Here is a 23,940-nt window from a genome sequence, read left to right as displayed (position 1 = left end):
AATTAAACATTTTTAGGACTGATTTAGATTAATGGATTTCTTAGTAAAACGTTGTTTGACATTTTATATGCAAGTCTAAATGCTTATTTCATTTTTATGTCGAACCCTTTTTTTTTTTAAATAATATAAAAAACATTTGATATATTTGTAATCTGATTCAACATTAAATTTGATTTTCATATGCGTGCATTCTCGCAGTTTTTACAATACGATGAAATTCTCGATTGCCTTTCGCATCAGGCCATCTATTATTAATCACGTTGTCGACGTCACACAAACGTATTTGTTTACAGCAAGCAGTTCTCATAATAATGTAAATTTTGAAGATATAATATTTGGAATTAGTTCCAGTTGCAATTTGAAATATCTTACTTTGTTTAGGTCTAGTAATCTGTGGGTTTTGTTAGATACATTTTTATCAATGGAGGAGTCCAGATATATGATTTAAATAGAATTAAAAATTATCCATATCCATGTATGACTATCCCACTTTGTGATAACTTGTACATATAGACACATTAGGAACAAACTAAATTTTATACCATTTCATTTTTCCCTTTTTTGTGATTATTGATATTTGATAAAATTCAACATATGGTAGTATTGATGTCAATTCAAATAAAGATCTGTAATGCTTCGCGATTCCTTGTTACTGTCCAACTATGCCACATGATATAGCCATTATCCCAAGGTCAGGTATTTCAATTCAAGGTCATACTGAAGACCTATTAACACTAAACTTCAAATCATATCTGAAGTTCTCCATTTTCAATATCTCCATCTAACCTGGTCTATTAAGGTTTTTATAGTAATTTCTTGTTTTTGTTTTCAGGCAAAACTCAGCAGGGAACCTTCACCGAGTTCAAATGGAACGTTAGATTCAAATGCTCAATATGTGACAATGTCGCCACCATCTGCTACCCCACCCGATTCCGCTCACACAAGTTTGGATCGAACTTCACCCCATGATTTGCACCCCCATACAACCCCCGTTTCAAGCAGTTCCTCCCCGCCTGAAGAAGCATTCAATCAACTGGAGAGGCATTTTAGGACGTCAGCCCCTGTTGCTATGGAACAATCAAACAATGGATCCCCTATTACCCCGCTACAACAAATGCTCAATATTCAAGAGTTAGCAGCGAGTTGTCCGAAACTAGACACATTTGCACTCACAAGAAAAGTGAAGGATCTTCTCACAGAACATAATATAGGTAAGTTTTTTTTATAAAAAAATGCTCTCAGAGTAACATCACCCTCATTCACATAGAAGTAAAGGAGATTGAGCTCTGAGTGAAGTTATTGAGTAGCAAGTGTTACTAGCGTTACACTATGCATTAGTAAGTACGAGATGTGAGACTTGATAATGTCTGAAAAATCAGATTGTTCAGATATTGTGATAAGGTCTCTTTAGCCTAGCTTATTGTGGGGAAATTTTCACAACTTTTCTGTTATCCATTCTCAAGAAATCTTCCACTGATGTGTACTACTTTTTAAAGGAAATGGTGCATAGCCTACCAAGTATAATTGAATTTTCGATAAAAGTAATACAAAACGGCAAAAATATGTAAACAGTAATATCAAAAATGTGACGTAATTTGAAAAAGGCGGTTGAAATAACTCTCCTCCACTATAGGAAATATATTTCCAATACGCTTGTTGATGATCTGTAAAATCCATCATATTAACTAGAATTTTAAAGTAACTAATTTGAAATACTTCATTTCAGGGCAAAGAATATTTGGGCAGGCTGTTTTGGGACTGACACAGGGCTCTGTCAGTGATTTGCTGTCTCGACCAAAGCTATGGCGATCACTCAGCCTGAAAGGCCGTGAACCCTTCGTCCGAATGCAATTGTGGCTGTCCGACCCAAATAATATAGAACAACTTAAAAATTTGAAATTGGAAAGATGGATGGAAAAAAAATGGGGTACGTATCATTTTTATTTATTATGTTATATTATTTTTTCAAAATTTAAATATTACGGAACAGAATAACATTTCTGTACAGAATAACATTTCTGTACTGCTCTGAAATAATATTTTTGAATAGGCTATTGAATTTATTTTAAATTGTGCCTTCCCAATGAAGAAATACAAACAGTTGATTATAAATGTATGAAAATCGAATTCGCTAATACGGACGCAAGATTTTGATAAAGTTTGGCTAGTTACAGTGTCAGAATTTTAGTACAGTGTTAGTAATTTTTGATAAATATCTTCAAATTTATTTTTTGAAATGTATAAAATAACTTAACAATAATCTTTAGGCGGCAAGCGACAACGAAGCAATGACAACCAAATGCAACATAACTTATCTCCTGTGAAAAAACAACGAATCGTGTTATCAACAGAAGAGAAAGAAGTGCTTCGGCGGACCTACGGTATCGAACCATATCCATCCCAAGAAACCGTAGATTTACTAGCTGGGAAATTAGGTCGAAAATCAAGCACAATTGTCAATTGGTTTCATAATTATAGGTAAGAAGATTCAGATTAGATGAAGTATTGAAATTTTTCAAATTTTCGAGAGAGTTTGTCGATACTGTATAAGTTATTGGCACCACCAGCTGTATTAAATGAAGTATAAAACTGAAATAAACACTAATTGAAATATGACTTTTCACAGCAATATTGGAATTGTATTGAGACTTTTTGAACACCATGTAGAATATTTTATATGTTTTGGTAAAATTGGTTTTATGTAATCGCTTACATATGTAGACAACATCGGCAACATATTTTTATATATTGTAACAATATTACAGTTATGTTTTTTGAAACGTCAGTTTTTCGTAAAGTAGTACTCGATTGAAAGGTATTTGTGACTGTCACTCTTTTCGCGGTTCGACTCTCCATAAAGTGTTTAAATTGCCTCTAAAGTTGACTGGCTATTTGCCTAAAAATATTCACAAATTATGATGTTTGATTACCATCATTTGTGTAATTACGAGCTTAATTACTCATTCTACTGTAATTTTGGATTTTTTAAAACGAAAATTCATTTTATATCAGTTATTACGATTTAAAATAGCAACAACTTTTTCTGTTCTAGATCCAGAGTAAAAAGAGGTTTCTTTCCTGGTGACGAAATTCAAGATGGTTCTGGAAAAAAGTCAGGCCTCGGAAAAATGACAGTTAAACAACTATTAGACAGCATTACTTTATCAAAACAGCCATGCACCAACGTAAATCAAGGACGGGGAAACAGTTTCGAATCGCAGCGAAGTTTTGCATCGAAAAATAGCCACCGTGTCACGACGCATCATGGATCAACAAGAAGACAAAACAGCAATATGTCTGACCATCAGATGCAGCAACAGACATGGGTTCCGACGTCCCACATACCGTCACCAACGGGCTTCGATCGATACGTGACCATGGACCAGATGAAGACAGAAACCATGGATCAGCATTTTCAAGGACTACACAGGGTGACACCTAGTGACATATACTCAAATCAATCCATGCATATCAAAGAGGAAACCAAAATGATGGAATTGCAATCGGAAAACGACGCTATGTTCAGCTCAGCGTATTCATATCCGACATCCAACACCGTTTCAGATATCTTTAAATCAGCAGAAATGGCACTCAGCGATCCGGTATCATTAGCGGCCGCTTCCAGTTTTATTCAACCTAAACCAATGCATCACCATCAACATCACCAACACACACATTTCCCCGGCGACGGAAATATGTACACAAACTTAGACGAACCACACCAAGATAACTATGCAGTATCTATTACAAACGATTCCTATTCTAATAAAGTCCCTGTGTCACCACCTAGTGATCACGGAAACAGTATCCTACCACCCGTACATACCCTCACCCCGAAAAAATCTTTTGGGTCCCCTACCTTATCCAGCTCCAGCTTAGTTTTACCGTCTGCCTCATCTCTTCTCAATCAGCCTCAACTTCCAAGTTTGACCCCTGACCTCAGAATGGACCCCCATATGAGTTACGGAAATTCACGACCCCACTTACCCAGGCTTGTCGATTTATCTAGACCTCAATATGACGCAATCATTGCAAATAATAACATGAATAATAACTCTCGTTCAAACTTGGCCAAGCATGTTTCTTTACCGGGCGGAGTGTCGCTCAGTGTGACATCCACAAACGGGTCACCGACGCAAGGAGTTAGTTGTAATGACACGATCACAGCTACAGTTTGGGTGTCGTCTCCGAGTGAAAGTTCGGGGAGTAAAGAAGAAAATACAATCATCTCGAAACCGAATGTAGTCACATCAGAAAGCAATCAACCGAGGTTTACTATGGCTGATACGATTGCAAATGACAAGGAAAACACAGATGACAGTTATGCCTGGGTTTTTTGAGCTATCATATCCTTCATTTTTTTCAATTTATTTTCTTCTTAAAAACACAAATAGCTATGGCGAAAAGTTGTTGCTTGTATTAGACTAAACTACCCCTCAACTTAGACCCGATTTTTGACTGCAACAAGCATGATTTTAGATGAAACAAATGAGTAATGTGAAACTATTTTTTGTCAATGAAAATCTAAGATTAATTTTGCGCAAAATATTTTTCATTGCTCGAAGCTACTTTCTTCAGCCAGCTATTTCGTTATTCGCTATTATAGTTAATATTTACACTCAATTTTTATTTTCGCATTCCCATTAGAGCAACAACATCGTTTCACTTTAAGGCGCTAACTTTAACATGTACATTTAATAAATTCATTGTTCACCACAATCTTGCGAAGGTACAACCATTCTTTCTACTTTTACTAATGTTACAAACTGCCAGCATGTTTGCGATTTTTTTTTTATTTTTTTTTTTCAAGTTAGCAATCCCGAATTAATTTTTATTACTAGTCTAAGATTTTTTCTTCAATAATACAATCATTTAGTACTTTCTCAGCATAGTTTCAGACTTCTGAACTGCCTTCATAATCTGATTACACTAATTGCCAGCAATTCATAAAACTTTTCTATAAACCAGGGATGGCGAACCACTGACCCGCGGGTCACAAAGTGACCCACCGCGTTTTATTTGTGACCCGCCAAGCGAAGGCACGAATAAAATAAAATGCTAATATATCAGGGATAAAAATTGATAAAACCGGCCATAAATTAATCTAACAATAACTAAACTAATATGATGTATCGTCAGTTGGACAGTCAGGGAGGGCTGCGATCGCTCATATTCAAAATGTTGATTTTCAAGCCGGTAGGGTAATTTTGAAAACCCCTAATTTTGTACGCATGTATGCACCGCTGTGTACCGTTATTCAGCTATTGGGCCTGACATCGTTTATGACTAAACAATGCAATTGATCTGTTCATTTCTCGCAACGCCTGTCTTTTTTGGAAGTGCATCTGCAGACTGTTTTAGGGGTTATACGAGAACTAGATGCTACTTTGCATTTAATTAGTTTCTCGCCTACAATGCCGTTGTGAAAACAAAATCTTTCAGACTTGAAATAAAAATCTAGAAATCTGATATTACAATGGGGCAGTGTAAAAGTGCCTCAATGTGGTTGGAAGCTGATCCAAAATTTTAACACTATCAAAGCGGAATTACCTCCAAACACTAGAACCGTAAAATAATTTAACGCATCATCCTAAACGATTTTGGTAATTCATATGCGTTTTTTTCGTACTCTAATATCATAAAACCGAGTGCCATAAAAAGTCCCTGATAGAAGTGCTGCATAGGTAAAACCCAAAACTACACCAACACCAGCTTATAAGATTTGTTTCAGAAGTTTCTTATAGATACAAACGTGAAATGAATATCTGTGACCCACTCTCTTCTGTTCCGCGATAAAATTATAATTTTTGACCCATTCATTGAAAAAGGTTCACCATCCCTGCTATAAACCAATGTCAGAAAAAAAAAGAATTCAATGAACTGATCCTAATTTTGCCTTGAGCGAATATTTATATATAAAATATTCTATCGTCTCGAAAACTATGAGATCTTCGACAAATTTCATTTTTCCAACGCAATACCGTTCTTTGAATGACACTGGTTTCATTTTTTTTTAAGTAAATGATTTTCCTATTTATCTAATTTTTGGTGTTCTTTCTTATCAAAATCTTGCTTTGGTACATTTACTATTACCTATACAAAGGTGAAGTAGCAATTTCTCATTTTGAATCATGCTATTGTTGCCAGGTTTTTACTTACACAATCTGTGTTTCCAATTTTCTTTAGCAAATCAGTATAATAATGAGTCAATTTTCTGGCAACAAAGGCACTTCATTTAAAAAAATTCAAACTGGACTGGATCGGTGAAAGACATCTTGCTTCATACCTCATTTATTATATACACAATGGCTGTGTGTGTGTTTCTCAGCATCCTAGACTCGAAATAACTTGAATTTATTTTTAATTTGAATTGGACTAAGGCATACTTTTACAGCATAAAAACAGTAGTACAGCAGCATTGGCGACAGTTGGTACAAAGTGCAATACAGTACAATAATAAAAAAACTTGCAATTTTTTCTCAACTTTTTTACTTTGTTATATTATTGTCCCTTATCGACTCCACAGTGTGGACTCGTACGAGAATAAGAAAACTTTAGTGCTTATTTGTATGATAATAGCAATTATTTCTCTCTTTTTTTGAACTTCTGAAATGAGTGTTTTGTGTATACTATAATATTATCATCGACTTTCAATTGTTTTATCTATATTTTATTTATATATGACCTATTTTTTTGTATTCATAACGGATAAAAGACTGCCCTTTGTTGAAGGCTGTGAATATGATTATTGATTAATAATAATGAAATGTCATGTTTAAAGTGTTCCTAATTGTTCGCTCTAATAAAATTAAAAAATTCATTTGTGTCTTTTTGCAAAGATTAAGAGATGAGGAAAGTTAAAAAAAACTTCGAGTTAGTCGAAACCACGAAGTATGAGGTATAGTCTAGGAAGGTTTTATAAAGTCTTAGCAGAAAACTGTGAGGAACAGTTGATGAAGGTATGTTAATAATTTAAGGATAAAGTGATGCGTTACCTTTTTATCTAACTTTATGTGGCATTTGGTTTCCCTACACTTTTGTCACCATAATCATTGTTCACTTCTTTTTTTTCTGTATTTTTACAGAAAAACTTTACACATGTCATAATGCATTTCATATCATTTTTATTTAGGCTAGTGACGATTGATTTATTCAATAAAGTACATGTCTTTACGTGTAATACTGCACTCACTTTGTAGCGGCGTATTGGGTAGCTGATCTAAAAATCAAGCCTGCTCTATATGATCTACAAAACCATATTTCGGTCTTTTCATTTCACAATAAATGTTGTTGATGTGTGCAACACAAATTTTTATTTATTTTTTGATTTGTTGTAGTTTGATTCAACAGCATACACTTGTAGTAATACTTTGAAATGTTACAAAAGTCCCCAAGAAAATGATGAATTTGAGACTATTTTTCTGTAAAAACTAGCTAAAATTGATACAATTTTTGATTTGCTTGCATACTTTGTGACGCCTTCGGAGAAGTTCCATAGGTGTTGCTGAAGTGATAAAACTACTCTGAAATGTCGTACAATTTACTTAACTGGGTACTGCTAGAATAAAATGATCGTACATCTTAAAATACATCATAAAAAATTATAATAAACCACCAAGATATCATTATGTACAGTTTGAGAACAACTGAATTATTGAATACCAGTAGTGCTACTATGCTCAGAGTGTTCAATAGTAAAGCAGAAAAACTTGATTGAATTTGTTTGCAGTAGTTATCTTGGACTCTGCTTTCATATATTATCAGAAGTTGTTATAGAAATATCTCAGTGGGTATTCACAGCTATTTTCATGTTTTCTTCGGTGAAGCTAGATTTAATTTGTATACTATTAATTTGTAAGCCTCAATTTTTTGAGTGAGAGTTCTGTATTTGAGTGCTAGGGGGAAGGAGATAAACTGCTTTTTTGTATTTGATAATACAGTTGAATAATACCCAATTAAGCAGATAGTCCTTGTAACTTCTTTTATTTTACATCTACAGAGAGATGTGAAATTGCGGAAAAAGACAAAATGGAATCTGCTCAAAAATTGGAACAACAACAACAATTAATCAGACAACTTGAACAAGACCTTATTGTAATGCAAGGATCATCATCGACAACTTATCGACCGGGACCTGATGTTAGTTTTTTGTCCTATTAAACAGAAACCTGCTGATATTAGTATTTGATAGTTGATTTGATTTGACTTCTTTTTCATTTTAATTATCTTTCGAAAAATGAGTTATCCTGTGATAAAGTTCAGTTGTGTCATTGCTATATATGGAAATCAATGGAGTACATTTTGCTAAGGTTGGGAACCAGGTGTCTGCAATTCTTTGTAGATATAAGTTGAATAAAGTTTCATGGGTGGATCGAAAAATTGTGCGTGAAATTATCTCTCGCGGATTATTGGAAAAATGATGTGTGAAGTTGAATAGCACCGAATAGACAAATGTTATTTTATACCAGTCTTTTGCTAGATTTTAGTGTAAATTTGTCAGGTATATTCCATTCATCAGATGAGACTAAAAACAACTTGATTTGTGTTTTGAAGTAAAAGTTTCTGCGCCATGGCAACAGACTCTGATGACCCTAAAAGTTGTTGTATCTTTGCCGACCAGTCATAAACCAAAAATATCTGTTTATTTATTATCCATATATGTAAGTAGATATATTGTATTCCATGGTTTGACAAATGAAATTAACTCAAAAGTAACTTCAAAAGCATTCAAAATAATGATTGAAAATCAATTTCAAATTATTCTGAATTCTATATCTTACGGAAAAATGTGGTGAAATTATTGCTTCAATGATTCAATCATTTAGAGTTTATCTCATTGACGGAAAATTTTTTTTTTCTGTATTTTCAGGGAGCTCCCAATACTGTTTCTGACATGTCTTCTGAATTAGTAGCCGGAGCTGTCAAACAATCAACTGGTAAGTGCAGAAAGGTAGCTAGGAAAATGTTTTTGTTCCCCCAAAACAACCATTTTACAATTTATCATTATTTATTCACTTAATTTTATTTACTCTTTTTTCTGAACGAGGCCTGTAAAAGCATTCACCATTTTTGAAGTCATTCAAGTTATTCAGCTCAAAATTTTTTCATCTAATTTAACCCTAAGTAAATGGTGAAACATTAGGGAATACTATGTCCATTTGGAATGTTGGCTTCTTATTATATGTAATTTTTAGAGAGTAATGTTGGTCGTTTTATTCGTCAAAGGTATAAAAGCTATAATCACGAATAATCATCATGTCATCAATCATATATTAGAATGTTGGGTGTTGGTGCTCGATAACCAGATTGGCATCCCTGCTTCTTTTTGTGTGATTATGTTTTTTCTTGCAATTTGTTCATTTCAATTTAAGATATTTATTGGTTAGAAAATAAATTTCACTAGGCTGACCAATGATAAGATTGATCGTAACTCAAGTAATAGATATGTACCCTGCAATAACAACATCCATACACTGAACAATATTATGTAGAATAAATTGTGTAATAATGCAGAAAACCTTGTTCAGTAATTCGTTGTGGGGTCATTAAGTGGCATTCTTCTACAGGTAAATATGAAAATTTCTTCTCTAGGTGTCGTAGCTGATACTTCATCTGGTACTGATTCACTTCTCGCAATTGTAACAAGTCAAAGAGAGAGATTCAGGGTTCGAAACCAAGAACTAGAGGCAGTAAGTTGAATTTGTTTGTATTGATAAATCTTTTTTTAACATGTGTACCAATTATTATTGCCATACGGGTGGGTATTTTTTACCACAGTGGTTCTCAAACCTCAAAAAAAACTAGCAACAATAAGCTACGAATAAAAGATAGTAGGGCGAAAGTATGTTTTATTCGAAAAACATGTTGAAAATATGTGGATGGAACGAAATAATGAAATGTTTTGAAATGTAAATATTCAAATTTGGGCGAATCAAATATTTGAATCTGGCAAATATTTTTATTTAGCGTCTCGTCCCATCAAAAAATTGTCAGATCCCCCCTTGTGGGGCGCGCCCCACCGTTCGAGAACCGCTGTTGTATCGTATCATTTCAATACCATCATATTGAACTAGTTATGTTTTGACATCGTCTGATTTTTACTACCATGGCAAATGTTTTTCATCTGCCATTGTGAATGAATTTAAACAAATGCTGACAACGACTGATTATAATGGCGCTATGCTAGGATCAAATGACAATTTTTTGCATATGATCTAAACATCCTAGGTATTTTTGAGTATCTGAATTTTTTAAGGCAGGGGTGTGCAACCTACGACCGGCGGGCCAAATGTGGCTCACAAAGAAAAATTATGCTGCTTCTGGAAAAGCGCCAATTTCAAATAGCGCACAAGTTTTTAATTAGTTTAATCTGGCACGTGCAAGTAATTCCAATCCCTTTGCGTTGCAAAGCCTATGCCTAAGTCTTATTTACGATTTACTATATCAATTCATATTTGCTCTTGACAGGCCTATTCATGTTGAAACAAATTTATTGACTCATGTTGAAACAAATTGAAAGCCCCTTTTGTCAGTTATCAAATGTTATTTCTATTTCTAGTGGCGTTCCTAAAGAATGCTGTTATTCATAATTTTAGGAAAATTACATGCTGCAACAAAATTACAATCGACAACAGAATGAATTGGATGGGATGAGAACAGACAATGTTAAGTTATATGAGAAGATCAAGTTTTTACAGAGTTATCCGTCTACTAAGGTATGAATAATCTCAGGTAGTTCTAATACACCGGCTCTCAACCAGTGGCCCATTGCTGAACCATAGAAACTGTGCAGCAATTTTTTTTTTCATTTCTAAAGTAGGTGTCTATTTTTTGAGATTTGAATTGAAAGCTTTCGTGTAAAAAATAACGATAAATAATAAATTGATGGTTTGTTAAAAGTACATCATGACTTTTGATAAACTGCCCATTGTCTTTTTTACACTTCAAGCACAGTTCAGCATAAAGAATTTTTTATATGCAAGTCGATAACCAGAAAAATCATATGAATAACTGAAATTGGTTAAAGTTGATACCGATGTGTCCAGGTTAACAGATCACTTTTGATGGCTTGAGCAGGATTCCATAAAGCTATCCTTCATTGGTATTTCAGGTTCAAGTGCAAGATGATGTTACTTCGAAAAGATATTCCACTCAATACGAAGAACATTTGGATCCATTTACAAGCTTTAATAAACGAGAGAAACAGAGGAAATACATGAATTTGGGTCCACACGATAAGGTCTTATTATGATATTTTTATGTTAAATTTTTGGAACATGCTCGTTGCACGCACGCTGTGGTTATCCTATGTGGGTCCACGTGTTCGAATTTATTTGCTTTAATAATTTACCAGAACATGGATTTCTAATCTGTAGTTCCGCCAACATAGTCCAGGTGGCTTAATTGTATGGCAAACTGTGGCTACTCATCCGATTACCAGTCCATGTTGTGTATGGGATTAGTTAGCCAGTTATTTGTTTGCCATGCATGGACTTGATGGGTAATTTGAGGTGAGGTGGCGAGTGTATTCCAAACGCTTGGAGCATTATGCGTCACATCACCAAGCCGAGATGAGATGAGTGAATACAGTAATTGAAATTAATTTAGTTGCTAGATTTAGCTCAATGAATACGAAGTTAAAAAATGTATAATTTTCTTATCGGTCAAAATACATGTGTGCAAAATTATATGCTAGGTATGCTGTTTTTTGTTCCATTTGAAGAAAGTGAAAACATCTTTAGTTTCTTTGTAAGTATAAAAACAATCAATTTTCTTTTACAGCTCACTCTCAATCTTGGGAAATTTATTTTGTCGAGTAAAATGGCCCGGACTGTATTTTTCTTCTATATGTTGATTGTACATACCCTGCTATACATTATACTTTATAAATACGCCTACACTGAAGACTGCATGAGACATATCGCGGAATTGTGCTATGAAAAGTAAGTTTTTTTTGCGCAAGGTTGAGTAGCATTTGCATAGTTGAGACACTGCACCCTCGAGTACAAGTCGAGTTGCTGCTATTTCAAGTCGATATCGACTGAAGTCACTAACTCGAGGTGACCCTACATAGATTAGACCCATGTCTCCACCCCCAATACACTCGCCCGATTTTTGTTGAATCGTTTGTTAATAATGAAGTTATATAAATATGTATTATTGCAAACGTTAGTATTCTAAGGCTATCTAGTATTATGCAATTGCTGAATATTACTCTTGTAGAAGTCATTGTGTTAAAACAATCTCAAATCAAATAACTAAATGATATATAATTTAGGCATAAATTCTGATTACTTTGTATAATATGGTAATAATCTCAGTCACATAATTTTATTCTCATATTCATCAAGCATACCAAGTTGTTTTAAAATTTGGGTATTGAGTACATTTCAGCTTCCACTGACATTCTTTTGGAAGCGCTAACCATTTTATATTTCAGGTTCGGACAGCCTATGGTACCAAACCATCTTGCTGATAGAGTAGTAGATGCAGGAGGTCAAGCTTTGAAACCAGCTTAGCAGATATTGAACCCGGGAAAGTGATAATATTCTGTCTTGCACATCACGATATATATTGTGGTGTAATGTGTATAAATCTTGTATCCTGTGCTTATTTCTGGTGCATTATTAATATGTTGTATATTATTATTATAATAAAAAATGCTTTGCTGGAATCATTCATGAAGCTAGTTATTGTTGTGTTCTTAAGTCCCTTTTATTTGTCAGTAATACACGAGTATAGACGTTGTAGTAACACCCTTCATTGACCAACTCAAAACCCTCGTATTCGGTGTAGTACACCTGGCAATTTGTCTTTTTTTTAAGAGTTCACAACCCAAATATTGATTACTTATATCTATTTAAAGTATCATCATAATAGGAGATTTATTAGAAATAAATTTGCTGTGAAAAAATTAACTTGTATTGTTTTACCAGGTTCATTTAAAAGCTGTCACAATAGGTATATCAGTAGTAATGTTCAAAATTTTAAAATTAATTGTATAAATATAGTAAATAGCTGGTTGTCTTAGTGTATTGTACCTTGTTTCTAGCTGAGGGAATCTTCTCTTTTATGTGTCTTGAGTTTTCTTGAAACATGTATTGCTTATGTACACATTTTGTATTTTGATTTCACATAGGATAATGGCGTTTAGACAGTGTGAGAAATCATATATTCTGTGAGCAATCATGTCTCCTGTATTATAATGAACTATAATCTATGTATAATTTTGAGGCACAGTTATTATATATAACAAACATTATTCCAATCGTCATTTCATTGCAAATAAGAAGTTTTTGACTTCTTATCACACATAACAAATTGAAAAAGGCGTGTATTCATATATCTCTATATATGTATTGTCATTGAAACCCCAAACGATATCTCTGACAATCGCCGACGCTTGATATATTTACTGAACATGTTAGGCACGTTACTCATCAGCGAAAAACTTCGATTTGTTCATTTTATTGATCGTTTTGCGGAACTTTGCCCTTGATGTATTGTATCAGCGAAACCACAAAACCCAACAGCTTGTTTGGGGGTGCCAACAACCCTCTCACATCAAGCTGTATATTCCTCATCCATCAGTGTGGTTTAGTATTGAAAGCGTCTAGGAGGTTAGTAGTTCGGACTTCCGTCTACCCAACTACGGAAAAAGACTAGAGTTTGCTATAGTTGAAATCGAGAATTTTGTAGATTAGCGTTGAACGAATTGTCTTCAAATCGCAGATAGTCTTCAGCCGATGTTGCCGTCAAATCGTGTATTTCATTGTATCCGCTTTCTTCCCTGTGGCTTGATACGTGAAGTTCATATATACAGTCGTATTTGTAAACGTTAGATTCACATTTGGGAAAAATACTTGAGCATTGCAGTGAAAGTGTGTAATCTATACTTGGTATTCGGTGTCGGCATATGAACGCAGGTACTAACGAGTGATTGTAGTTGATAAAAGAGGCAATCGGGACTTGGAACCGGTTAATATAATGCTTGCGCCCCTGCTTGAAAACAATTTCTTTTTAAGCGAAGCTCGGTGGACATCTCACCACATTGGAGTAAATATATACACGTACAATATATAATTTGACCCAGTGGCCATAGTGTTCTTTTAGATGAGGGGTTCTCTAATTGCGGGCCGCGTAATGATTTGGAATGGCTTTCCGAACTTGAGTGAAATAGTTAACGGTTAAACTTTAACCGTAAATATATACGTTCAATGTGTTTACCTTTTTGCGTTTGAGATACCGACAATTGTTACATCATTATTACTGTTTAAACACGTATATATTCGTAACAATTTGATTATACCGGTATCTTATTTTACGTACCGGTATTTTAGGTATCAGCCCTATATAAAGAAAGCTTAAAGATGTTAAAAAACGAAAACTAGACACTGAAAACAGACGTTTTTAGATAAATGGCAGCGTTCTTATTTCTTTATTAAAAAGAATCAAACTTCAGCGATTTGTCTTCCTTACCAACAAAATATTCCTGTCATGTAGTAATACAACTTTAGGTGACATTCTTCAAATTATGATCAGTTCACGCGCATACTTCAAAATTTAATTCATTGCTAAATTCATACAAAAGCCAAACAAATATGTTAAATAAAAGTGAATTCATGATATTGGCCAGTTATATTGTAGCCCACAACATCGCTAAATAGAATCGCCCGTATATTGAAGAGCAATTTTTCCGCGAATGTATGCTGCAGTTTTGGAAGTAATTTCTACTTATATAAAAAGTGAATTTTCCAGCTTCAATCTTTCTAGCAACACAATTAACGCCTTAACAAATCAAAACTTCGGTCCAGACTGACAGATAATCAATTGGAAGCGTTATTGCGAATACAATGTATTGAATTGGAGCCACATTCTGAACGTCTTATTTCGAGCCAACCCTAATTACATGTATATATATATATACAAAAATACACAACTAAATTATGTTGGCATTTCGTTTTTTTATATTTATATACATTTGGATGTTTTTTGTGTGACAAAACAAGCCATAAGTAGCCATTTAAACGAGGCCGTATGCCATATGAGCAAGTAACTTCATTAGTCACTCACTATCAGTTGCAACTTCTTGTTGAAAGTCGCGGTTGTTATTCCAAGTTTTCTGGCCCGGGAATATCCTTCTGCTTCGAATTTTGGCCCGCGGCCAATCAACTTTGGGAAAGCCTGTTTTGGGTAATTATCAAGCACAAGCTTTGTTAGCCGATTGGAACAATGTTTAGGTATTCAAGCTTTCATTAAAAACGAAGAAAATAAATAAAAAATGGAAATGTATTCACTGTAATGCTCAATACGTTTGTAGTTATCTTGATTTATTAGGATAGATTTCTGCTACAAATCTTTTTTTGTTTGATTTGGCTTTTCCTCTTTCCTGAAGACGCACTATCTGGTGGTCTTGGTACCTAATGCTAGGGTGAAAGATAAACAGTCCCGGCAATTGCAGTCTCCAGTAGTAAAATTAAGGAGGAATATTCATGATTTCAATTTAACCGCCCGACGTATTGAATTTAACATTTCGAATGGCAGCTGATCCGCCAGATGCTCAGCAACCAAATATGTTGGTAATTAATTCAGGAAGGCCAATTAAACCGCTCCTACGCTGACACAAACGCGTGAGGAATACATATTTCAGAGGCAATAATTCGTGATGTCAATTACTTTTGTTTACTTTCTTGATATAAATCATGGCGCGGCCTGAAGTTGTCTAAACGCGGTTTTATATGTTTTATATTTGTGTGTGAATATGGTTGATCTCAGACTATTTTAGATCGTTTGTCTGTTAGAAAGTTGATAACGTGTACAGCATTTTAGGAATGAAACATCAATTAAGCTTGAAAATTGCTTGAAACACCTGGCTACGGTTATCGAGGTGGTGTGATATTTTAAATAGTTCATTGGTAATGGGGTGGAATATTAGTTTCAATATAGAAATACCTTTGTATTATAGCCTATTTTACATATTTACAGTTTTTCTAGTATATAGAAAGTACACAATTGAATGAGAGTCGTAGAAAAGGTATGGTAAGCATTTATTGGCACAAATTTAATCCTAAATAGCTAAATTTCAGAAGCCTATTTTATAAAGTTAAATAGAGAAGCTCCAATTCCATATACCGGTATAAATATATTCATAATTTTGTTTGTATATTATCCTTAGTCATTGCCGCAAAGTCACTTATAAACAAAAATACAATATATATCATATATATATAGATAGATATTTGTATTCAACGTAAAATTTGTCTATTATAAGAGCTTTTGTTGGAGGCGAATATTTGTGAGTACATCCGTCCCGGATTCACAGTTTATATTTTACCACCAATTGCTTGGTAATGACCCAATTCAAATATGTATTCAAAGTATTCCTTTGTGCCATGTGTTGAATTGGTAGGTCAAAAACGAATGATCGACGGGACAGGGGATGTGACCCTAGACTTGAATACTTGGACAATAGTAAATTCTGACAGCAGAATTTATCATCTGCCACATGTGGATTGAGGACAAACAAGAAGCAAAATCATCGACGAGAATATTCACTTCCAGAGGATCTATCGTATTGTTAGGGTATTGCATAGCCATTTAAGTTTGACCCAGAAATAAGTAGCATTACGGGTAATTTGTGTTGTTACAAACATATTTCCTACCTTTCAAGAGCTAGTCAGTAAAAATATTTTAGTTTTCTTTATTAAAGGAAATTATCAATGTTAATACGTTTCTACTGATTGGAAACGTCTATCGTATTGTTAGGGTCTTGCATGACTCAGAAATAAGTACTATTACGAGAAAAGTGCAATTCAATTTGTGTTGTTGTTACAACCATACAGCCCACCTTTCAAGAGATATTCAGGAAAAATATTGTAGCGTTTTTGAAGAAAATTATCAATTTCAATACGTTTCCACTGATTGGTTATAAATCACATGTTGGATTAAATGTCTGGACGTCGACCAAGTGCCCAGTAATATAAGTGGCGTGTTTCTGAACTACGATCTCAAGGGCGTCTCAAAAATTAGCCTGGGTATTATACCTCAAAACCTCCGTATTACGAGAAGGCCCTTGACACGATAAAACAAGAAAATGTATGTTTGTCAATTGTTCTCAAAGTTTACCCAATGACACTTGAGATAACGATTTGATTGTTTTGAGCAGCTAGAAAATCAGAAACGCAAACTCAGAACCCGTGCGAGCAACGGTAGAATAATTCTTATTATTGTTTTGTAATCAAACTACTGGACAACTGAGAAAACACAGTTGGTCTCGATTGAGGATTATCTTCAATATAAGGGTAAGTTTATTTTTCGTATTTCAACGTTCTATGATATATTAATATTTGATAACTAGATATTATATTCACTTGTTGAGGGGTGTTTGACTAGTCAGGAATCCATTAGGTTTTTAATAAATTTGCCTGGAAAGTAAGTAACGATAATGACTATTTCAGTCCATGTTGATTAGCAACTTGACTATAACGTTGAATATAAACAAGTGTAGAATAGTGGACGATTGCTGGTAAAAAATTTTTCTGTCATTTTGGGCCATGAGTTCGAAAAAAAGGGCCGCAAATTGCGCAAAAAAAACATCGCCACAAATAATCAAGACACGGGACACAATCAGGATACTAATAGATGGCTCTTTTAGGGAGATACCCTCTTTATTAGCTATATCAGGGCATCGACAGCAATATATAATTTCGTGATTTAATAACCGTTTTGGAATTCAAATTTTTAATATAAAACCTGCCAAACTCCAACCTGCATTGCTGCACTGTAAGCCGATTAGGTAATAACGCTACTGGAGTGGTTGTATTTCAGTGTGTCATGTACGAACAGTGACTGTTTCGGTTTATAAAGTTGTGTATATAATATATATTAAGACATTACATCAGTTCGGGTGTGTCGTGGCTCAGATTTTTAGTTTAGGCTAACTACGCCAATCATGAAAGTTTCGCTCACTTGTCTGAATTCTGTCTCTGACAAAAATAGCAGTCAACACACGAACATATTCGAATACGTTCGCGCTAATGTTTACTTTTTAAGCATCAATTTAGAAAGCCTTCTTAAAACTAAAAAACAAGTGAAGATGTATACACATGGGGCTCAAGTAACTAATTATAGGAAAGCTTAAGAAAAATAATAACACGTTTGGATCATGCATTTTTCCTCAATTTTTCAAAGCTGTTGTATAATCTGGTAGAGAACAAGGGGTTAATTAGTATCTTATTACGGCACTGATTTGTTGGGAGTGTTGTTCCTATTGTACAACATACCTTTAAACATAGATAAAGGAGGAGTTGTCATGTTACTGAGTATAACATTACATCCCATTTGCGTTGTCTTTTGGGTTGCACTGAGTCGGCTAACAGAGGCACAAGTAGCTTTGTAATTTTTTGGAACTTTCGAGTTTCCCTGGGAAAGAAGGTTTAGTTATCGTATAAAATGAATGTGATACCAAAGAATTATGACACAAGGTGGGAATGTGTGTTACTTTTGCAGTTATCTAGTATTCCATAGCGTCGTTCCGAAATCGTCTAGATTTGTCGGTAAGCTGTCTGCTTCGATTTTTCTGAGTTATTTTTGATAGTTTTTATTCTAACATGCAGGATATATATATTTTGTTGGGCTGCTTAAGAGACGTTTGACAAAATACTGAATACGAAATTCATTTTGATTACGTTTAGGCACATTTCTTTTAACAAAGATGCTGTACGTCCACTTATACATAGGGAGCGACATTTTTGAAAAGTTTGAAATCTTACCTGTCCGACTGCTCCTACCCAGTACAGTAGGGCTAATTGCAGCCAACCGGATAACGACAGCACAATATATTTAAGATGAAGTGCTTGACACTGGGTCAAGTTTTTCCAAATATTAAGAAGAAGTTGCAACGTAGTCTATTAACTGAAGTGTATTGTATTGAAATAATTAAACTTGTGAGCATGTATCATTTCAGCTCATTTGACGGGAAGTCAAAGACAGTTGTTCTGCCTGCCGGAGTGCCAAGTTTACCTCGAAAACAGGAAGAGACTCCCACTGAACCAGCGCTTCCAAAACTGGAGCCATCTGCCGCACAAAGAGCTCTTATCGAACTTCGTTCACTCCATGGTCACAGACACGCTTTAAAACTGTATGATTTGAAGCGTGTTGCGACTGGTGGCGATAGCAACGTCACAGACGGGAATAAGCATTCCACGAGAGGGCGCCGAACGTATAAACCAGGTTCAAACCCTTCTTTGATGAAAGAAATCACAAATTCTAGGAATTTATATCACAATGATACCGTTAAACATCTTATGCACCAACTTTCGGAATTGAACAATATAACGTATGGTAGAATAGAAAAGGGAAACCTTGAAAACGAATCCTTCTGTTCTGAAATGACATTGCAAACAAGAAGTGAAAACAATTTATCTGAAAAAGGTAACTCGTTTAATTTTACCTGTCAATACTGCATAACATTTGATTGTATTGGCTGTATATTTATGATATAAAAATATTTTTTGATTTTGTAATTTTCGGCGGTCGGTATTCCAAACTGCGCAGTTCCAATCACCAAATCTTGTTTTTTTATTCCGCAGAATCCTTAGCGCAACAAAGCATGACAAACTCGAAATCACGTGGTGGTGCCGGCAGTCAAAAATCACACAACGTAATGAAATTAATTGAGAGACAAATATTGCGTGATTTGACGCACCATATTTCACGTTCTGCTACCAAGCCCGACAAAAACAAGCAAACTGACGGGCAGCCCAACACGAAAACACATTCGGACGAACTTCCTGGCGGAATGAAAGTTGTCATCAAAAAGACAACAAGAAGTAATGAGCAAAAGGTTAACCGTAAACAAGAAATAACTTTGCCGTCTCTCACAAAATCAGATCCCCAAAATTCGCACAAAAGAAAAACAGAAAAATTTGAATGGTCTCTAGATATGTCAAGGGTACCAAATAAACCATTACCCGAATTGAGTGGGGTGTCAATAAGAGGACGAACAGCCCCGGAAGTTCTGGAGGCGACCAAGTCTGCTCCGACTGAAACTCCGAGTAGGCGGAAGAAAGCACACAATACACAATATGGAGATAGGACGCAATCAAGTTTGCCGAAAATACAAGAGGGTATGACCAATTACCCAGCATTTCAGTTCTAGAACGATAGTTGTATCAGGATATATACCACTAATACTAAATCATCACGAATATTCAACACAATTTTTAATCTACAATTCTCCAGATAACCTAATATTTAGGTTCCATTACATTTGAACCCACGACAATTGCACCTATGATTTTTTTTGTTGTTTTACGGATATATATTTGAACCCATACTAATACCACTGTCACCAAATATTCATATTTATCCCCTTTTCAACCTTATGTAATATGACATTCCAGAGCCTGATGTACAATTAAAAGATCGAGACGAGGATCCTCCTACAACTCGTGATGTTGGCACCAACTGTTCTCCACCGGTTGGCAAAGAACCTACTCCGACTTACGAATCTCCTGACAATAAGGTCAAGCTACCAATTCTTGGGAAAAGTATTGGGCAACATAGAGAACTCAACTATGAGGTAAAAATTGCTATGGCCGCTGATGAAACTTTATTTAATAAAATGATATAATTCAAGAAGACAAAAATGGGTTTTTTAAACCTATCGTGTCACTAAACACGTAATGTGTAGCAAGAGAATACAGATAAGCAAACGTTCAGTGTATTAATTTATAATATTTAATTTGGGGTTGCTGTGCAGTGTACAATTCAAGTGGGCCACATCAAATTAAGTCTTAGGACTTTTTGAATATCTAATGATTCCAGAATTGAATCGAATATCTCTTTTTTTCGAATCAAATCACAAATACTTGGAAATTCTTGTCTGAACTGATTCGAATAAATTACTTTTCAATTCGAAATGTCCAGCCCTACTTAGAGCGCACGGAACTCATTTGTCAAATACCCACAGTAGAGAAGACATATACATTATCAGATTTTTAATGTTATAGCGCAATGCTTACATTTTCTGTACAATTTTCGGAAACAGCAATCGTTCTTAAAAAGATTATATCATTTTTCAGGGAGGGTCTAAATTTTCAAAACCGTCACTGCATGAAATCAAGCGGATAATTCACGGCTTGTATGGAGATTATTTTGACTCGACATTAGAGCGATATTACACTTACGAAAAACAGCTTAACGAAACTCGAGTGCCTACCAATGAAGCGGACGTTCATTATCTCACACCGGCCTGGGATGATTCTAACGAGCCAGCCGCCTCGCATACCCTCCAACTATTCAAGTCAGCAAGCAAGCGTTCAGAAGATGCACAATATAAACATCTCAATCAAACGATGTCCGTTCCAATAATCAGGTTACGATATATAGTATTTATTATTATCTTGGGGTGGTTGTGTTGAAATTTGTGTACTCCCGTAGTATGTGTACCAGGTTAGGCCATAATTTTATTTTAATTACCCCTATTTTAGTTCTATTATGGGTTTGGGGACTGTCTGTGTTAACAAAATGAACATCCTCTTGCCCATAGGTTCCAGTCTCTTTACACAACCTAGATGTTAAGTAGGCGAACAAAATTAGTTACCTCTATATTGTTACACATACTTCTGGAGCGCTGAATTTTGCATTAGTGTTTCCTATATATATTCTAAAATTCCCATTTATAATCTAATTCCAACCCTGCCTAGGTCGAAGTATGGAAAAGCAATCGCATCTTCAAATAAGGGCGTCAATAAACAACAGGAAAGACGCAACCGAATGGTGCAAGCATCAGAAAGAGTTAGCTATTCACAGCCGGTTATCTCAAGCGAAGCATCCCGTCACCGAGAAGTAGAATCTGGGGCTTATACAGCTTTTGTAAAAGATCGCCTGACACAACACAGCGTCACGCCGAATACTCCAAATGAGAAAGTTTTGCGTAATTACATTGCCCATCAGGTGGCGCTATATCATGAACAAGTTGCCAGAGAAAATCAAAGTTTAAACGAAAACTTTGACGCTCACAACAAGAATAACAATGACGCACGATACGTAACGGAAGATCGTAAAACGTCATCTTTGACGCAATTTACGGAAGATATTGATCGATACGCACAATATTTAGAAGCATACTTGGAAGCAAAAAGAAAGCATTCACAAGAAAGAAAGGCTAAACTTCAAGAATTAAAAGAACGTCAACGTGAAAAGAAACATCAAAAGAATAAACATCTTGAAGTTGTCGAACAAAGGGATGCTTTCCTTGCACAGGTAAAGTTTTTTTCGAAACTGAAAGACCAATCAATTTTAAATTTTTAGTACTTGAAAGTGGATAAATAGCTATGATTTTTATTTTTGCTTAATTATTTATTGTGAGTTTCACACGAATATTTTGCCGTTTTCATAATTCACGTTATTCACACAAATGACACAATAAAAACTCCTGTCATATGACATTTATCACAATTTCACCCTCGCCGTTATGAGCATTGGTCTTTTGTTTTCTTTGAAAGTCTATTTATTCATTCAGGTTGCATTGGAAAACCTTCCTCGTGTACCTAAACCTTCTGCAAACGCCGACAGAGAGTCTTTGAATAATGTCAGTTTTTCATACGCACATGAAGACCACCGGTACAATCAAACCCCTGTTGTTGAAATGAATAGCGGTATCAACAACGAAAAAATATTGGATGCAAAAGGCGATAAACAAGCTATGGGAACGAAAATTTATCGTATTTTTGGCGAAAGGAAGAATTCAGCTTCAACTATTCACCGATGGGTGGCACAGGCGCCAGTTCCATATACATCACGAGCGATCAGGCGTCAGGTGCCACGAAGTTCCAAAGACGCCACAAAATCTTTGAATCTGCCTCAACATGTACCACGACACATGCACCAGAGAAATCCAAGGCCTAAACTCATGACAGACTTGGTGTCAAGATTTCAGGTTGCCACAAGATATAAGCTGGATCGAGACTATGTCGCATCATTGGCTTCTGGAACCACATAATCCTCTTTGACATAATTTGGTGGAATATACATTTTTACTATGGTTTTATCTCAATATCGTATTTATTAGACTTGGTTAATTGGGAATTTTTGAAGGAAGGGTAACACCAACCTTGATTTGACCCTGAAAAAATACGTTCATATACAGAACACCGGAAAATACCGGTTTATTCCAGATTGAAGCAGTTCTTGTCGAGTCGGCGACAAAAATTTTTGAGAATTTATGTCCACCGATTTCCGTTTACCGTACCTGCCATTCACTGTGCCAAGTGCCTAACACTGTTATTATTGCCACATCCTTTCACCTGTATCTTCTTTGGACTATGTATGAATAACCATGATCCAAGATAGATTCATAAGACTAAAGATTTTAATTTTTTGTGATATATTAATCTTCAAGCCATGACTTACTTTTTTGTAAAATATATTAAAACGAGGTTAGTATTAATTTGTTATTCACGTTTAACAACATGATTAAGTATAATTGGAGGAAATAATGAGTGATTGGAGTCTCGCTAAATGGAAGAATTTTATATAAAATATTTATCGAATTTTTCCAACTTTATTAGGCCGAATTTGAAGCCTCGAAGGGCATTTAAAATTTGATTGGTTGCTATGTGAAACGATTGGAATCTTTTGTACAACGCTCCCAAAAAACAAATAACCCCACCCAACGCCCAAAGTAAGAAAATTAGGGTTCGGGTAAAGAATGCAGATTGCGCTGAAAATTCAAATTTTTAAATCATTCCTAACCCCAACTCTAACCCTAACTGTGTAATCCCTAATTTGTTATTAGTGGCGTTTTTCCCTCAAATCTCCCATTTTTGCATTAGTGGCGGGGCTTTGTACAAAAGATCCAACGATTTTTCAGTGTTTCGGCCACGGAAATTGTTTTACCCCCAAAAATTGTTTTATCCCCCCCCCCCCCCCCCCCGA

At 35.1% G+C, this 23,940-nt stretch overlaps 3 protein-coding genes across 3 annotated transcripts in view; all 3 read left to right on the top strand.

The window, feature by feature from the left end:
* LOC120334181 (homeobox protein cut-like 1) overlaps positions 1–6,820 on the top strand; it is a 42,187-nt gene extending 35,367 nt beyond the window's left edge. Inside the window, exons 21-24 of the mRNA XM_039401634.2 lie at positions 833–1,211; positions 1,727–1,927; positions 2,268–2,478; positions 3,053–6,820. Coding sequence (XP_039257568.2) covers positions 833–1,211; positions 1,727–1,927; positions 2,268–2,478; positions 3,053–4,340 — 2,079 coding nt within the window. The 3' untranslated portion in view covers positions 4,341–6,820. The remainder of the gene's footprint in view (positions 1–832; positions 1,212–1,726; positions 1,928–2,267; positions 2,479–3,052) is intronic.
* An 807-nt stretch (positions 6,821–7,627) lies between these two features.
* LOC120334510 (protein CASP-like) lies at positions 7,628–12,518 on the top strand. Its single transcript, XM_039402019.2, has 8 exons — positions 7,628–7,694; positions 8,000–8,139; positions 8,870–8,936; positions 9,592–9,689; positions 10,596–10,715; positions 11,111–11,239; positions 11,782–11,942; positions 12,440–12,518. The coding sequence occupies exons 1-8, from the start codon at positions 7,628–7,630 to the stop codon at positions 12,516–12,518; spliced, it is 861 nt and encodes a 286-aa protein (XP_039257953.2).
* Positions 12,519–17,348: 4,830 nt separating this feature from the next.
* Positions 17,349–23,658, top strand: LOC120334082 (uncharacterized). Its single transcript, XM_039401534.2, has 7 exons — positions 17,349–18,482; positions 18,965–19,431; positions 19,590–20,126; positions 20,403–20,581; positions 21,084–21,376; positions 21,708–22,266; positions 22,526–23,658. Exons 1-7 carry the CDS (start codon positions 18,451–18,453, stop codon positions 23,003–23,005), a joined length of 2,547 nt encoding a protein of 848 aa, XP_039257468.2. The 5' UTR covers positions 17,349–18,450; the 3' UTR covers positions 23,006–23,658.
* Positions 23,659–23,940: the final 282 nt, after the last annotated feature.

Source organism: Styela clava, chromosome 15 (genome assembly GCF_964204865.1).
Source record: "Styela clava chromosome 15, kaStyClav1.hap1.2, whole genome shotgun sequence".
Taxonomy (NCBI): domain Eukaryota; kingdom Metazoa; phylum Chordata; class Ascidiacea; order Stolidobranchia; family Styelidae; genus Styela; species Styela clava.
This window is presented reverse-complemented; position numbering and strand designations above follow the sequence as displayed.

Excerpts from the sequence above, each read along its gene's own strand:
- LOC120334510 (XM_039402019.2), top strand. The coding sequence starts at position 7,628 with ATGTACAGTTTGAGAACAACTGAATTATTGAATACCAGTAGTGCTACT. Across the intron at positions 11,240-11,781 it reads ATTTGGGTCCACACGATAAG|CTCACTCTCAATCTTGGGAA; the intron begins GTCTTATTATGA and ends TTTCTTTTACAG. Across the intron at positions 11,943-12,439 it reads GCGGAATTGTGCTATGAAAA|GTTCGGACAGCCTATGGTAC; the intron begins GTAAGTTTTTTT and ends TTTATATTTCAG.
- LOC120334082 (XM_039401534.2), top strand. The coding sequence starts at position 18,451 with ATGAATGTGATACCAAAGAATTATGACACAAG. Across the intron at positions 20,582-21,083 it reads ATAGAGAACTCAACTATGAG|GGAGGGTCTAAATTTTCAAA; the intron begins GTAAAAATTGCT and ends ATCATTTTTCAG. Across the intron at positions 21,377-21,707 it reads ATGTCCGTTCCAATAATCAG|GTCGAAGTATGGAAAAGCAA; the intron begins GTTACGATATAT and ends AACCCTGCCTAG.